Genomic DNA, 14,697 nt, shown 5'->3' with positions numbered 1-14,697 from the left:
GGTCAACTGCAAAATGTGACCAGATTCCCAGTGGTAAGAGTTAAAGGCTGCAGACGCACTGATCTGCAACCATTGGCATATATTAAGCTCTTGTTGTTTGTTTATACAGACGTTCATCGTACGGAGTGTCGTGATCGCTACTTCATGATAGCTGTTGATCTCGCCTTCGCTGGAGAGGAATATCACTTTGAGGCTGTCGGTGAGTCCTGCACACGTGGAGTCCAGCGTGAAAACCCAGTCGCGAGTCCTGAAGGAAGTTCATGATCAAACTGATGTGCTTCTCTTCCAGATGGAACAGGCGTGTACTCCATCAGTGAGCAGTATGCAGCTCAGTGTGGCTACACTGTCCGTGTTCTCCCTCTTCAGGGCCACATCGAGCTCCGAGCCTCCTATTTCAGCTGTCACACTGACAAAGTATACACACGCATACACGGGTCTTCTGTGTCAAAATAGGAATGAATATAGAAAGCCCACCGACATTTTCAACTGTCTTTTTAGGATGATGAAGTTTTCACATTCAACTTCAACCTGATTGTAAACCGTGATGATCGGTTCATCACCTATCCCTTGAATGAGACCTGTTCTCCCTCGCTCCCCTGGTCTCCAAGAGAGGTTACGTGTGAGGCCAACTACATGGAAGTATGTTTGGTTAAACTTTTGAAGTAATGCATTCTGGGATCAGTTTCAAGTGCTTGCTAATTGTGGTCTCTGCTCAGGTATCTGTGAAGAATACAGTCACCTGTCCATCTCAGACAACGGACAACTGGAATGCTGCTCTAAAGCCTGTACGTTTCAATTTCCTGTCGATATGAGCAGACTCTAGGCCAAGCAGGGCTGTTTTTGAAATGATTCTTCTTCCCAGACATATGCCTCAGCCACCGCAGACTGGCAGGTGATGTTTCAGAGAGAGGAGGAGCAGATGATTCCTGGGAACCTTTCTGAAGCTCGCACACAGGGCTATGTGTTTGACCTGACCGAGGGACGGCTTGTGTTTCGTACACCGTATGGACAACCAGACTCGTTTAACACTGAGGTAAACCACAGCATGTTGCCATCTAGTTCATGGTATTTGATAATTCCTCAACCCTAATTGTATCATCATCCGGTAACTACAGTGTTTGACTTGTCTCTCTCCAGGTGAACGGTGTTCCAGTAGAGGTCGTCCATGCAACTCTGCTCTCCAGACAAAGCTGGGTTGTCCTCATGGTCCACCTTGAGGCTGCTTGCTCCATTTGTCAGTATCCTGATATTCTTATGCAGTGGCTTGTTTCCCTTGATGAACAAGTAAAGGTTTTATATTGGTGTCTTCTCCACAGCTGAAGGATCATATGATAATGCTGGATACATGGTGTGGGAGACTCCTGAGGTGTTGTACCCGCTGGTGTCTGGTCTGACTAACACACGGGTCAGCGTCGGTGTCAATGGTGAACTTTTGGAGCAGTCGGTTGCAGAGGAGAGCGGCTTCATTGTGCAGAAGCACAACGGCTCAGTAGAGATCAGCATCCCCTATAATGCTGAAGGAGGATACAGGAAGGTGAGGTATAGAGGAGCATGATCGGTTGTGGCATGTGTTCTGACATGATGGCGTTTCTTAAACTAAATCTTTTTCAGAGCTTTGTGTCTGGGGACCTCTACGAGTACTACATCTTTCATCTCTATCTGGAGCAAATCTTGGTGGATGAGGATCATGTTGACACCAGACTTCGCTTTCACACGACACTTGCAACTCCTCTTCTGGCACGTCCTGTTTTTACAGAGAACCGTAAGTCTATCTTTGACTTAACCTGTATTGATACGAGCCCAATCTAAACCTCTTTCATTTCAGGAACAGTCCTTGAGGAACGAGTTTTCACAATCTACCTGGGAGATGTTCCTGAAGATGTCGAGGTCTCTGCTGTTCAGCTAAATGAACACAAACATATTTATAAATTTGGACATGAGAGCGGCCACAGCATCACAAAGGTTGTTCATCCCAACAACACCCATGGCTACACTCTGAAGGTGCCTTTTGATGACCCTGCTGTCATTAAGAAGGTAAATGGTCTTTAAACCTTGGCTGGTTTACAAGTGATGCTGTCGTCCAGCTAAATCGGTAAGAATCTGTATTTTCTGTCTGCAGTTCTCTAAAGAAGATGAAGCTATGAAGCACATACTGGAAGTCAACTACACACTGACCGTTCTGCCTGAGAATGAGACGTTTTTCCACCTGACCTCAGTCTTGGCACTATCGGACATCAGTAAGTCACAAACCTCGTATTTTTACTGTCAAACCAAATGGAACATCGAGTTATTCATTCTACTGTATCATTCAGCTCCTCCAGAGTTTGACGCTGTCTGTTCTGAGTCTGGCATCAGCTTCAAACTGGACCACCGGCCTTTTGACTACCTGTGGCACATCAGTATCGGTTCTGACCTGCTGTCGCCAGAACTGGCAACCCAGCACGGCTACATCATGACCAACAATAGCCAGAGCCTGCTGCTCGAGGTGCCGCTCTTCACTCATGGATACGTATACGAGGTACAATGACAAACTACATGAGCACAGACCTTAGTGCAGGGAGCAAGTTGTTTTGAACATGTGAAGTTTTAACAAGCCGTGTTTTGCAGGACGTTGCTCTGAAGGGATTCCTTGGCACTTTTGAAATCCTCATTCAATATCAAGGAACATCAGGGGTCCAGAGTTCAACTGTCAAGACGTGTCCATTCTCTACTGCCGAGTTCGTTTGTAAGGGCATCCTGTCTTTTTACTATGACAACAGGTGGGGTTTGACGCATTGACTAAAAGTGGTCTCTCTGCAGTGTGTTCCACTGATGGCAAGATGACTGTGGTGGCTGACTTGTCCCTGGCCATCTCAAGTGGAGGAATCCCTGCTAGATCCAACCTCCTGAACACACACTGTGGACCCAAAGAAGTAGACGACACCAGGGCTCTGTTCTCTTTCCCCCTCAACAGCTGTGGCTCCATAATAAAGGTGGAGTTGATTACTAAGGTCCAACATAACCGTAGCACTCATTCATCAACTACATTTTAACATTATGTACATCAAATTCTTGTCTTTCCAGCTCGGTAAGGAATATGTGACGTACGAAAACGAGATTTCCTTCAGCAGGAAGTTCAATCTTCAGAAAAATCCATCAGATTCCAGCAATGAGATTGACAGGTATAGATCTACAGCCTCCAGTTCTTTACCCCTCTCTGAACTACTGACTGCATCACTGACTTTGTCTCGTAGGGTAACGGTGAAGTGTACGTATCCTCTGGCTGGGCTCCATCGTCTCTTCTCGGTTTACAAGTTTGATTCTGACACAGCGGTTGTCGGCAACATTGTTCATTCTTCACTCTTAACTGAAGGTAAGTAGCGCACTGGTCGGAACGCATAAATCTCCTAATCCTCTTGATTACTTACTCTTTGGTTTTATTCGCCTCTAGTTCTACAAAAACCCACATTGGTGTTCGACACGGTGCTTCAAACTCCAGTGCCTGCAACCAGACCTGTTTTGATGATGCCTGGTCACCGACCTCCTGCTCAGCACATCAAAGTATCCACGTATCTAAAGAATCTTCCAAAAAGGTAAGGTTACTTATTTAAAATGTAGTCAAGTATGAATTATAGGACTTTCATTAACCTTTAATTCTCTTCACAGGAGCCAGAAGAACATTGCAAGCCAAAGTGATGCCAGATCTTGGATTGTAATTTAATGCATTTTGAATGATTTTAATAAAGTTTGCTCTAAAATACTCTTGACATTGGAGAGTGGCTCTAACTTTGTTCAACATGAAACATTAAGAGTTTGGTTAATCAAACACTTCAGTGGAGGAAAAGCTGGTTAACTTTACTAATTCAACTTATCTTTGGGGTTAAACCTTGGGTTGTGACAAATATTATTCAAAAGTTTGGTTGATCCTTATGGCTAAGGGGACTGTTTTTAAACTTTACAAAAATGGCTTCAAAACTGGTCTGGGGATGTTTCCTCTTTAATCTCCAGTCAATATCTTCATCTCTAACTTTGAGTGGGTATGATCTCCTGGTTAAGTGTGGAACTAACTGACCATCACAGCGTTTGTCAGCCAGTTAAAGAGTAATGCTGAACTGTAAATCCAATAAAATAGCATCTCATTAAGTGAGGAAGTATTAATATATGAAAAGAGTTCAAGAAGCTGGGGATCATGGGTAATGTTCACTGAGTAGAACTATCCAGAGATTAGCTTTTCTCCACATGAAAATTGCACAGCCCAAAATAACTCATGACCATGTGGTAGAGGGTGCTGTTTATTAAAAATGTTTTAGTTGATTGAAGCATCTTCCAATTATGATTCAGTGACTTTGATTTCCTAATTACTGCATGAGATGTTTCAGGATCTAACTGGGACGTGTCCACTAAATACCTGTCAATGGGACTCAAGTTTACTAATCTTGTCTGCTATATAAATTTATAACATTAGACTATTGGTTTTAGTGTGTTCACCAACCCACTCATTGTATCACACTTCACCTTCATGGGGTCAAAATTTAATACTTCCACAATCCGATTCCATCAGACCATAAGTTAATAACCTTCAATTTCTGATCAGACTACATGCCATTAACAGCTCCTTTTCTACATGTCTACCTGATAATGCTGTAGCTAAATATAAGGAAATGATTCCATACATTTTACTCAGTTTTAACCAATGAATTCTTTAAAAACCCCAGCTCCACTGAGATTGACCATCTTGTCGATAGCTCTGTAAACTCTAAAAAAGCAGCATGTAAAACAGTCAATTAGCTCCCTGGTATAATTCCAACAGTTAAATTAATACAAGCATGTTGAAAACCCCCTATCCTTGAAAGAGTGTTAAGGGATACAAGGCCCTCCACAAAGCAAGAGCTGCCACTACTCCACAATAGAAATCCAAACAACCCCAGTTTTCTCTTCAGCACTGTAGAAAGGCTGACAGTCCATTGACTTTCATACCATATGACAAACTGTTGGTTACAACTTAGTGCACTAGACTTCATTACTTCTAAATTCTCTTTAAGCTTTAGGTTGTATCTATGGTTTTATAGGACACAGATATGAAATCCACATTTTTGAAATACAAATAGTTCCAAGTTAAATACCAAACTTATGTAGTTTTGGACATAGGTAACAAGGATTTCAAACTACTGCACCATGCAGTTTAAGTTCAAATAGTCTTCAATGCACTTAAGTATTCATGACAGATACAAGCAATTATCTTACTACCAAGTACAAATATTTTGTATCTCTACTCAAGTTGCTGAGGCACCACTTGGAACTTAAATGCAAGATACGTGTTCCTTTACTTAAAGTTAATTCTTACACATCAGTTCCATTTATCATCCACTACAAATCACCCAGAAATAAATGTTGCATGCAATTACCAAAATTGAAACACTACCTCCAGAATCAAAATTCAGTATCGGCATCTTACATTTTTCTATCATTTAAAACAAGTCAGTTCAAGCTTTATCACTTTGAATCAGCTACTCAAGCGTTTGAGTTACAGGTTCAAGAAAGAGAAACAAAGGCTGGAGTTTTTTTTTTTAACCATTTTATTATCAATTGCATTTCAAAGTCAAGTCAATCTAAAATAGACCCAGATTGACTTTGACTTGTGAAGATCCTTCAGGTCTTGGAACACACCTTACTCTACTTTAAAGAGTGACTGGAGATACTGTAAATGTGTTGGCACTTTGAGTCGGTGACCAAGCTTCACCAAAACCGGTCTGTTACGTCTGGTTGCAGGCACTGGAGTTTGAAGCACCGTGTCGAACTCCAATGTGGGTTTTTGTTGAACTAGAGGCAAAAAAAAAAAAAAATAAAAAAAATAAGTGTGAGAAATCAAGACGTTTAGGAGATTTATGCGTTCCAACCAGTGCGCCACTTACCTTCAGTTAAGAGTGAAGAATGAACAATGTTGCCGACACCCGCTGAGTCAGACACAAACTTGTAAAAGGAGAAGAGACGATAGAGCCCAGCCAGAGGATACGTACACTGCACAGTTACCCTACAAGACAAAGTCAGTGATGCAGTCATGAGTAGTTCAGAGAGGGGTAAATAACTGAACGAACTGGAGGCTGTAGATCTATACCTGTCAATCTCATTGCTGGAATCTGATGGATTTTTCTGAAGATTGACCTTCCTGCTGAAGGAAATCTCGTTTTCGTACGTCACATATTCCTTACCGAGCTGGAAAGACAAGAATTTGACGTACATAATGTTAAAATGTAGTTGATGAATGAGTGTTACGGTTATGTTGGACCTTAGTAATCAACTCCACCTTTATTATGGAGCCACAGCTGTTGAGGGGGAAAGAGAACAGAGCCCTGGTGTCGTCTGCTTCTTTGGGTCCACAATGAGTGTTCAGGAGGTTGGATCTAGCAGGGATTCCTCCACTTGAGATGGCCAGGGACAAGTCAGCCACCACAGTCATCTTGCCATCAGTGGAACACACTGCAGAGAGACGACTTTTAGTCAATGCGTCAAACCCCACCTGTTGTCATAGTAAAAAGACAGGATGCCCTTACAAACGAACTCGGCAGTAGAGAATGGACACGTCTTGACAGTTGAACTCTGGACCTCTGATGTTCCTTGATATTGAATGAGGATTTCAAAAGTGCCAAGGAATCCCTTCAGAGCAACATCCTGCAAAACACGGCTTGTTAAAACTTCACATGTTCAAAACAACTTGCTCCCTGCACTAAGGTCTGTGCTCATGTAGTTTGTCATTGTACCTCGTATACGTATCCATGAGTGAAGAGCGGCACCTCGAGCAGCAGGCTCTGGCTATTGTTGGTCATGATGTAGCCGTGCTGGGTTGCCAGTTCTGGCGACAGCAGGTCAGAACCGATACTGATGTGCCACAGGTAGTCAAAAGGCCGGTGGTCCAGTTTGAAGCTGATGCCAGACTCAGAACAGACGGCGTCAAACTCTGGAGGAGCTGAATGATACAGTAGAATGAATAACTTGATGTTCCATTTGGTTTGACAGTAAAAATACGAGGTTTGTGACTTACTGATGTCCGATAGTGCCAAGACTGAGGTCAGGTGGAAAAACGTCTCATTCTCAGGCAGAACGGTCAGTGTGTAGTTGACTTCCAGTATGTGCTTCATAGCTTCATCTTCTTTAGAGAACTGCAGACAGAAAATACAGATTCTTACCGATTTAGCTGGACGACAGCATCACTTGTAAACCAGCCAAGGTTTAAAGACCATTTACCTTCTTAATGACAGCAGGGTCATCAAAAGGCACCTTCAGAGTGTAGCCATGGGTGTTGTTGGGATGAACAACCTTTGTGATGCTGTGGCCGCTCTCATGTCCAAATTTATAAATATGTTTGTGTTCATTTAGCTGAACAGCAGAGACCTCGACATCTTCAGGAACATCTCCCAGGTAGATTGTGAAAACTCGTTCCTCAAGGACTGTTCCTGAAATGAAAGAGGTTTAGATTGGGCTCGTATCAATACAGGTTAAGTCAAAGATAGACTTACGGTTCTCTGTAAAAACAGGACGTGGCAGAAGAGGAGTTGCAAGTGTCCTGTGAAAGCGAAGTCTGGTGTCAACATGATCCTCATCCACTGCGATTTGCTCCAGATAGAGATGAAAGATGTAGTACTCGTAGAGGTCCCCAGACACAAAGCTCTGAAAAAGATTTAGTTTAACAAACGCCATCATGTCAGAACACACACACCACAACCGATCATGCTCCTCTATACCTCACCTTCCTGTATCCTCCTTCAGCATTATAGGGGATGCTGATCTCTACTGAGCCGTTGTGCTTCTCCACAATGAAGCCGCTCTCCTCTGCAACCGACTGCTCCAAAAGTTCGCCACTGATACCGACGCTGACCCGTGTGTTGGTCAGACCAGACACATATGGGTTCAACACCTCAGGAGTCTCCCAGACCATGTATCCAGCATTATCATATGATCCTTCAGCTGTGGAGAAGACACCAATATAAAACCTTTACTTGTTCATCAAGGGAAACAAGCCACTGCATAAGAATATCGGGATACTGACACATGGAGCAAGCAGCCACAAGGTCGACCATGAGGACAACCCAGCTTTGTCTGGAGAACAGAGTTGCATGGACGACCTCTACTGGAACACCGTTCACCTGGAGAGAGATGAAAGTGAAAACCTGCTTTAGAACAAAAGCTTCACAGGACAGACTGTATAGTTGATGATACCATTAGTGTTGAGGAATCATCAAATACTATGAAATATAGATAAACATCTTTGGTTTACCTCAGTGTTAAATGATTCTGGTTGTCCATACGGTGTACGAAACACAAGCCGTCCCTCTGTCAGGTCAAACACATAGCCCTGTGTGCGAGCTTCAGACAGTTCCATAGGTTTCAGTGGCTCTTCTACTTTCTGAAACATCACCTGCCAGTCTGAGTTGGCTGAAGCATATGCCTGGGAAGAATGTTATTTAAAACAGTTTTTAACAGCCATCTTGAGTCTTTACTTGCACATCTCCCAGAAAGCAAAAGGGTTTAAATACAGTTTGGACAGCAGCATTCCAGTCGTCTGTCTTTGTCCCAGTCGGACACGCCACATCACTCCTCACAGAAACCTATGGAGGATCAGGGTTAGCAAGCAGCAGAGACAGTTCTTAGTTATAAATATTACAATGCAACCAAGCACACCTCCATGTAGTTGGCCTCACAGGTGACCTCTCTGGGTGACCAGGGCAGAGTGGGAGAACAGGTCTTTTTCAAAGCATAGGTGACATCCTCTCCTTCATGGTTAACGACCAGGTTGAAGCTGAACGTGAAAAATTCATCATCCTTGAAGACAGTGAACAAGAAATGTCAAGGGGCGAGTCGGCCACATGTCCTGTGATTGTCTTTGTGTGGATAAATGATTGCGTACTTTGTTGTCAGTGTGACAGCTGAAGTAAGAGGCTCGGAGCTCCACATTGCCCTTAAGAGGGAGAACACTGACAGAGTATCCACACACAGCAGCATACTGCTTTGTGATGGGGTAAACGCCTGTTCCATCTGCAAAAGAAACATTAGCTTGAGGCCCAAACTCTTATTGCACTCCCCAGTGAAAGGTTACAGATGTCTTGTTTCAGCTTCAATTTAGTCCTAATGCGAAACTACAAGTCAAGAACTACGTAAAAATGGAGTTACAGATTCATTGGTTGGGTTAAATGGCTTCCTCCACCCCTGGGATATGTTAAATCCCTGCTGTAGGGGTTAAAGGTGCAGGACTCACCAATAGCCTCAAAGCGAGCTTCATTCCCAGCGAATGAGAGATCAGCAGCTATCAGGAAGTAGCGATCACGACACTCCATACAAACTTCTGTATGAACAAACAACAAGAGCTTAATATATGCCGATGGTTGCAGATCAGTGCGTCTGCAGCCTTTAACTCTTACCACTGGGAATCTGGTCACATTTTGCAGTTAACCACACTGACAACAGCAGGAAGAACCTGAAAGACAAAACCCATGTGTAAATAAATCAGGCAACAGGTCAACAAAATACTTGTAAATGATGATTAAAGATTCTTACACGAGGCTGGACCCTAAAGCCATAGTTGCTGACGTGTTGGCAGTGTCTAAAGCTAGCCTGGCTGCTAGCGAACTACACCTACTGACCAACACACGCTACAGTCAAACACTTGCTTGATACTACCTGATCAGGCTGGGAACATGTGCTTCTGTCGCCTTCACCTGCTTTTGTAGGTTACTTCCTTCACCAGTCAATCAGGTGACAGACACATGTGCGGCTCATTGGCAATCACAGGGACGTCCAATCACCTGCGGCTGATCAGGTCGGGAGTTGACTTCACGTCATGAGGTCGAGTTATTATCTTATAAAAGCAGGTGAGGGGGGACAGAACCACATTGTGCCAGTGCTATCAGGTTGTATTAAGCAAGTGTTTGACTTTAGAGTGTGGTAGCAGGTGTAGTTTGCTAGCAGCCAGGCTAGCTTTAGACACTGCCAACACATCAGCAACTATGGCTCTTGTGTTTTGGTTTGGGTAAGTTGGTTTGGTGGCAATAAAACAGGGTCGTATGTAAAACTGACATTCAGAAGAGTCGGTGTAAATTATGTGTATTTGTCTTGCAGCATGGCCTTGCTCCTGTTTGTATTGTTGCCTGCAAAATCGGACGACATCCCTGCCGGTAATTAAATGAATGCGTGTAGGCTTGTTAGACTCGGGTGATTTGTAGAGAAGTCAACTTGTTTGTTCATACAGGAGCTCATAGTACGGAGTGTCATGATTGCTACTTCGTGATGGCTGTTGATGTCTCCTTCACTGGAGAGGAACTTCACTTTGAGGCTGTAGGTGAGTCCAGCACTGGTTCATTAGGGCGGAACTTTGGGTTGATCCAACGTCCAATACTCTTCTGGAAGATTCCTATTGTCAGATAAAAAAACAATAGCTGATGGCCAAAGTACATTTTATTGTAGATTATTTGTGCTGCAAATTACATTGAATCAGGAAAACCTACTCAATTATCTTTTAAAACTAGATTTTATTAATTCGATGTGATGGTGTGATTCTTTTGGGGGGTTGTACAGGCTGGTTTTGATTATTGGTGGAGTTGCGCCCCCCCCCCCCCCCCCCCCCCTTTTGCTGTACATTATGCCCTATAGCCTGCAGAAGGGGCAAGCAGCCATTACAGGGAACTAAATCATTTTCATTAAACCATGCTTTACATAATCCTGACACCTATTAAATGACTACATGATTATTTAGAGAAGAAATGTTACTCTTAACGTTTTTAAACAAACCCTAGATTTAACTTGACTTTGCAGAAACTGATTTTTAATAATTATGATGCTGGTTTTATACTACTTTCCATTTCTTTCAGATGAAACAGGCGTGTACCCCATCACTCAGAAGTATTCAGCCGAGTGTGGCTACACTGTCAGTGTTCTCCCTCTAACCGGCCAAGTGGAGCTCCGAGCCTCCTACTTCAGCTGTCACACTGACAACAAAGTACATTCAAACGCACACAATAATACAGGTGTTCTGTGGTTAAATGGGAATAAACTGAAAGCCATCCTCCCAATTTATTTTTCTACACTCTCCTTCAGGATGATGAAGTGTTCACATTCAACTTCAACCTGATTTCAAACCATGAAGGAAAGGACGTCACCTATGCCGTGAACAAAACCTGTACTCACACTCTGCCCTGGTCTCCCAGAGAAGTCACCTGTGAGACCAACTACATGGAAGTAAGCTTGTTTATATTTTGAATACTTTTTATTGCGTATTCAGCTGTTGACACATCTTTATTTCTCTGTAGGTGTCTGTGAGGAGTGAGGTGGCCTGTCCATCTGGAGAGATGAGTGACGATTGGCATGCTGAAAACCCTGTATGTTGAAACATGGTTGAATGCAACTGATTTTGTTATCTCTAGCAGCCATTTGTATATTTTTATTATATTCCAGAACAAAGCTTCAGCTGCTTCAGACTGGCAGGTGATGTTTCACAGAGCGGACGAGCAGTTGAAACCCATGAACCTCTCTGTAGCTCGTAAGCAGGGCTACTTGTTTGACCTGACGGATAGACGTATTGTATTTCGTACGGCGTATGGACAACCTCACTCATCCAGTCTGGAGGTAAACTGCAGTGATGCAACGTCTTTCTTGTTGGGCATTTATTCCAAAACGGGTTCTGACTCTTTCTCTCTAGGTGAACGGTGTTCCAGTAGAGGGCGTCCATGCAACTCTGTTCTCCAGACAAAGCTGGGTTTTCATCATTGTCGACCTTGTGGCTTCTTGCTCCATGCGTCAGTATTCCAATCTTTGATGCTGTCACTCTTTTCCCCTTGATGAAGCTGTAAATGTGCATTGCGTTAATCTCCACAGATGAAGGATCATATGACAGTGGATACATGGTGTGGGAGACTCCTGATCTGCTGAACCCGCTGGTGTCTGGTCTGACCAACACACAGGTCAACATCGGTGTCGGGGGTGAACTTGTGCAGCAGCCCGCTGCAGAGGAGAGCGGCTTCATTGTGGAGAAGCACGACGGCAAAGTGGAGATCAGCATCCCCTATAATGCTGAAGTAGGATACAGGAAGGTGAGAAGGCACCGACATCAGATGGATGTCTGAGGATTGAAGGACACATTGGCCTTTGAGACATATGCTAAATTCCAGGTCCACAAATTAAAATATGTCAAGATTATCTTTTTCGAACGTGTATGGATGACTGGCTCTAAAAATTATTATGCCGTCGAGGTCAAAAATGGCTTGGAGAGGATCTTGCTAACATAGATGTCATTTAAAGAGACGGCATGTCAGCTCTCCAAAACTGAAGCCAAAGCGCCTTGAGCACCACCTGGTGGCTGATGTGAATAATTGTAATGCATTAAATATTTACAGCAGTCATGCGTATCACTAAATACAAGTGTGCTGCTTTCTTTGCCTCTAGTAGCATTTAAGAAAAGCAGTAGTACAAAACAATTGAATTTTGAAAGTTAACTTCTCTTGCAGAGCTTTGTGTCTGGTGGCCTCCACGAGTTTTACGTCTTCAACCTCTACTTGGAGCAAATCTTTGTAAATAAGGATCTCGAAGAGACCAGACTGAGGTTTCACAGGACGCTGGCCACTCCCATGCTGCCGCTCCAAGTCTTCACTGTAAACCAAACTGTTGTTGAAGAGCACACGTTCACCGTCTACCTCGGAGATGTCCCTGGAGACATTGAGCTGTCTGCAGTTGAGCTGAATGGCCACAAGTGTATCGCTCCCTTTAAAAACACAAGCGGCCACACCGTCATCGAAGTCTTTTATCCCAACAACACCCATGGCTACACTCTGAAGGTGCCTTTCGATGACCCTGTTGTGATTAAGAAGGTAAATGGTCTTTTTTTTTTTTTTGGGGGGGGGAATATTCAGTGTTTTCTGCAATTTTTGTACTTTGCATTTTCAGCAGGAAATGCATTTTCTAGTTCTATTTTTCTCTCCTAGTTCTCTAAAGAAGATGAAGCTATGAAGCACATACTGGAAGTCAACTACACACTGACCGTTCTGCCTGAGAATGAGCCGTTTTTCCACCTGGCCTCAGTCATGGCACTGTCGGACATCAGTAAGTCACAAATCTCGTGTTTTTACTGTCAAACCAATTAGAGAATTGAGTTCTTGATTTGTACTGTATCCTTCAGCTCCTCCAGAGTTTGACGCTGTCTGTTCCGAGTCTGGCATCATCTTCAAACTGGACCACCGGCCTTTCAACTACCTGTGGCACATCAGTATTGGTTCTGACCTGCTGACGCCAGAACTAGCAACCCAGCACAGCTACATCATGACCAACGATAGCCAGAGTCTGCTCCTCGAGGTGCCGCTCTTCACTCATGGATATGAGTACAAGGTAGGATGAGGACAATTGCACTTATTACGAATCTGCAATTGGTTAATGGAACAAATCTTTGTACTAACAGCAAAGATTTTATTGTATCGCAGGACATATGTTTGAAGGGCTTCACTGGTACTTTTGAGATCTTGGTGAAGGATCGTGAAACATCAGAGGTGCTGAGTTCAGCTGTCAAGACATGTCAATTCACTGCTTCTGAATTTATAGGTAAGAATGTCCTGTGCTTCACTGGATTATTTGTAGACTTGACACACAGATGACTTGTCATTTTTTTTTTTTTATGTTTGTCTCTCTGCAGTGTGTTCCACTGATGGCAAGATGACTGTGGTGGCCGACTTGTCTCTGGCCAGCCCAGGTGGAGAAATCCCTGCTAGATCCAACCTCCTGAACATGTACTGTGGACCCAAAGACGCAGACGACACCAGGGCTCTGTTCTCTTTCCCTCTCAACAGCTGTGGATCCACAGTCAAGGTTGTGCTCATACCATTAAACAGAAGCTTAACAAAATTAACCCTGCCCGTAGTTTATAAAGTTAAGATGTGTAAAATTCTGTTGTTTTTTTTTAATTACACCGTTTTAGCTTGTGAAGGAAAGGGTGACCTATCAAAATGAGATCTTCTACAGCAAGAGGCACTTCAGTGAGAGCAAGGCAGCCTCCGAGCCGACTACCGAGAGGTGTGTGTGTGTATCACTTTTTAAATTCCTCTGATGGATCCATGGCGGTAATTCAGTCCTTGTCTTCCAGGTTGATAGTGCAGTGTATGTACCCTCTGGCTGGGCTCCACCGCCTCTTCTCTGTGTACAAGTTTGAGGCTGACACGGCCGGCGTCGGCAAAATCATCCGCTCTTCCCAGTCCACCGCAGGTACAGTAGAGAGTCACCTGCTGGACATCATTGGCCGTCAGTTGTCACATTTGTCGTAGTTCGTGAGCCTTGTTCTCGTTTGTGCTCCTGTGCAGAATCTCAACAGACCACCACCGTCAAGCTGACTACGGAAACCACACCGGCTGCCAAAAGGACAACCAGAGCACTTGCAGTTTTCAAGCCTGCTTTCCACCCGACTGCTCTCTACATCAGAGTTTATCCATTTCAGAAACATCTTTCAATGATAAAAGGCAAAAAAAACAACCATTGTACAATCAAATTTTAAATGCTTATGGTCTCTGTTTGTAATTTTTTTTAATATGTTTCTTCACAGGACTTAAAGGAGCTTCACAAACCAAACTGAACCCTGCCCAGATTTAAAGGATGTAAAATTTCATATTTGTAAAAGATGGAATTGAATAAAGCAGTTTTCTTAAATTCTGTTTTTGTGCCTTTTTTTTATTAACACATACTGTATCGACAAAA

The 14,697-nt window shown here is 43.5% G+C and overlaps 3 protein-coding genes across 4 annotated transcripts; 2 read left to right on the top strand and 1 right to left on the bottom strand.

Moving 5' to 3' along the window:
* Positions 1 to 895: 895 nt before the first annotated feature.
* Positions 896 to 3,576, top strand: LOC117752166. Its single transcript, XM_034569357.1, has 12 exons — positions 896 to 1,033; positions 1,138 to 1,234; positions 1,317 to 1,534; positions 1,612 to 1,762; positions 1,826 to 2,034; positions 2,120 to 2,237; positions 2,313 to 2,518; positions 2,608 to 2,725; positions 2,800 to 2,972; positions 3,064 to 3,161; positions 3,234 to 3,352; positions 3,431 to 3,576. The coding sequence occupies exons 1-12, from the start codon at positions 896 to 898 to the stop codon at positions 3,574 to 3,576; spliced, it is 1,791 nt and encodes a 596-aa protein (XP_034425248.1).
* A 1,961-nt stretch (positions 3,577 to 5,537) lies between these two features.
* Positions 5,538 to 9,775, bottom strand: LOC117752048. Of its 2 annotated transcripts, none has more exons than XM_034569177.1 (18): positions 9,529 to 9,775; positions 9,393 to 9,448; positions 9,230 to 9,316; positions 8,882 to 9,009; positions 8,656 to 8,796; positions 8,511 to 8,582; positions 8,252 to 8,422; positions 8,024 to 8,120; positions 7,724 to 7,941; positions 7,494 to 7,644; positions 7,222 to 7,430; positions 7,019 to 7,136; positions 6,738 to 6,943; positions 6,531 to 6,648; positions 6,284 to 6,456; positions 6,095 to 6,192; positions 5,892 to 6,010; positions 5,538 to 5,799 (listed from the first exon to the last, which is right to left on the bottom strand). In XM_034569177.1, exons 1-18 carry the CDS (start codon positions 9,549 to 9,551, stop codon positions 5,648 to 5,650), a joined length of 2,337 nt encoding a protein of 778 aa, XP_034425068.1. In that variant the 5' UTR covers positions 9,552 to 9,775; the 3' UTR covers positions 5,538 to 5,647. The 2 variants fall into 2 exon arrangements, with proteins under 2 accessions (XP_034425068.1, XP_034425069.1); XM_034569178.1 differs by having other exon boundaries at positions 9,393 to 9,444; positions 9,528 to 9,671.
* Positions 9,776 to 9,850: 75 nt separating this feature from the next.
* LOC117752046 lies at positions 9,851 to 14,647 on the top strand. Its single transcript, XM_034569174.1, has 18 exons — positions 9,851 to 10,000; positions 10,090 to 10,145; positions 10,220 to 10,309; positions 10,839 to 10,966; positions 11,065 to 11,205; positions 11,277 to 11,336; positions 11,428 to 11,592; positions 11,666 to 11,762; positions 11,842 to 12,056; positions 12,471 to 12,830; positions 12,945 to 13,062; positions 13,139 to 13,344; positions 13,437 to 13,554; positions 13,646 to 13,818; positions 13,928 to 14,022; positions 14,093 to 14,211; positions 14,307 to 14,462; positions 14,546 to 14,647. The coding sequence occupies exons 1-18, from the start codon at positions 9,978 to 9,980 to the stop codon at positions 14,590 to 14,592; spliced, it is 2,367 nt and encodes a 788-aa protein (XP_034425065.1). The 5' UTR covers positions 9,851 to 9,977; the 3' UTR covers positions 14,593 to 14,647.
* Positions 14,648 to 14,697: the final 50 nt, after the last annotated feature.

Source organism: Hippoglossus hippoglossus, chromosome 18 (genome assembly GCF_009819705.1).
Source record: "Hippoglossus hippoglossus isolate fHipHip1 chromosome 18, fHipHip1.pri, whole genome shotgun sequence".
In the NCBI taxonomy this organism is placed as follows: Eukaryota; Metazoa; Chordata; class Actinopteri; order Pleuronectiformes; family Pleuronectidae; genus Hippoglossus; species Hippoglossus hippoglossus.
The sequence above is the reverse complement of the archived record's forward strand: the minus strand, read 5'-3'. Positions and strand labels throughout refer to the sequence as shown.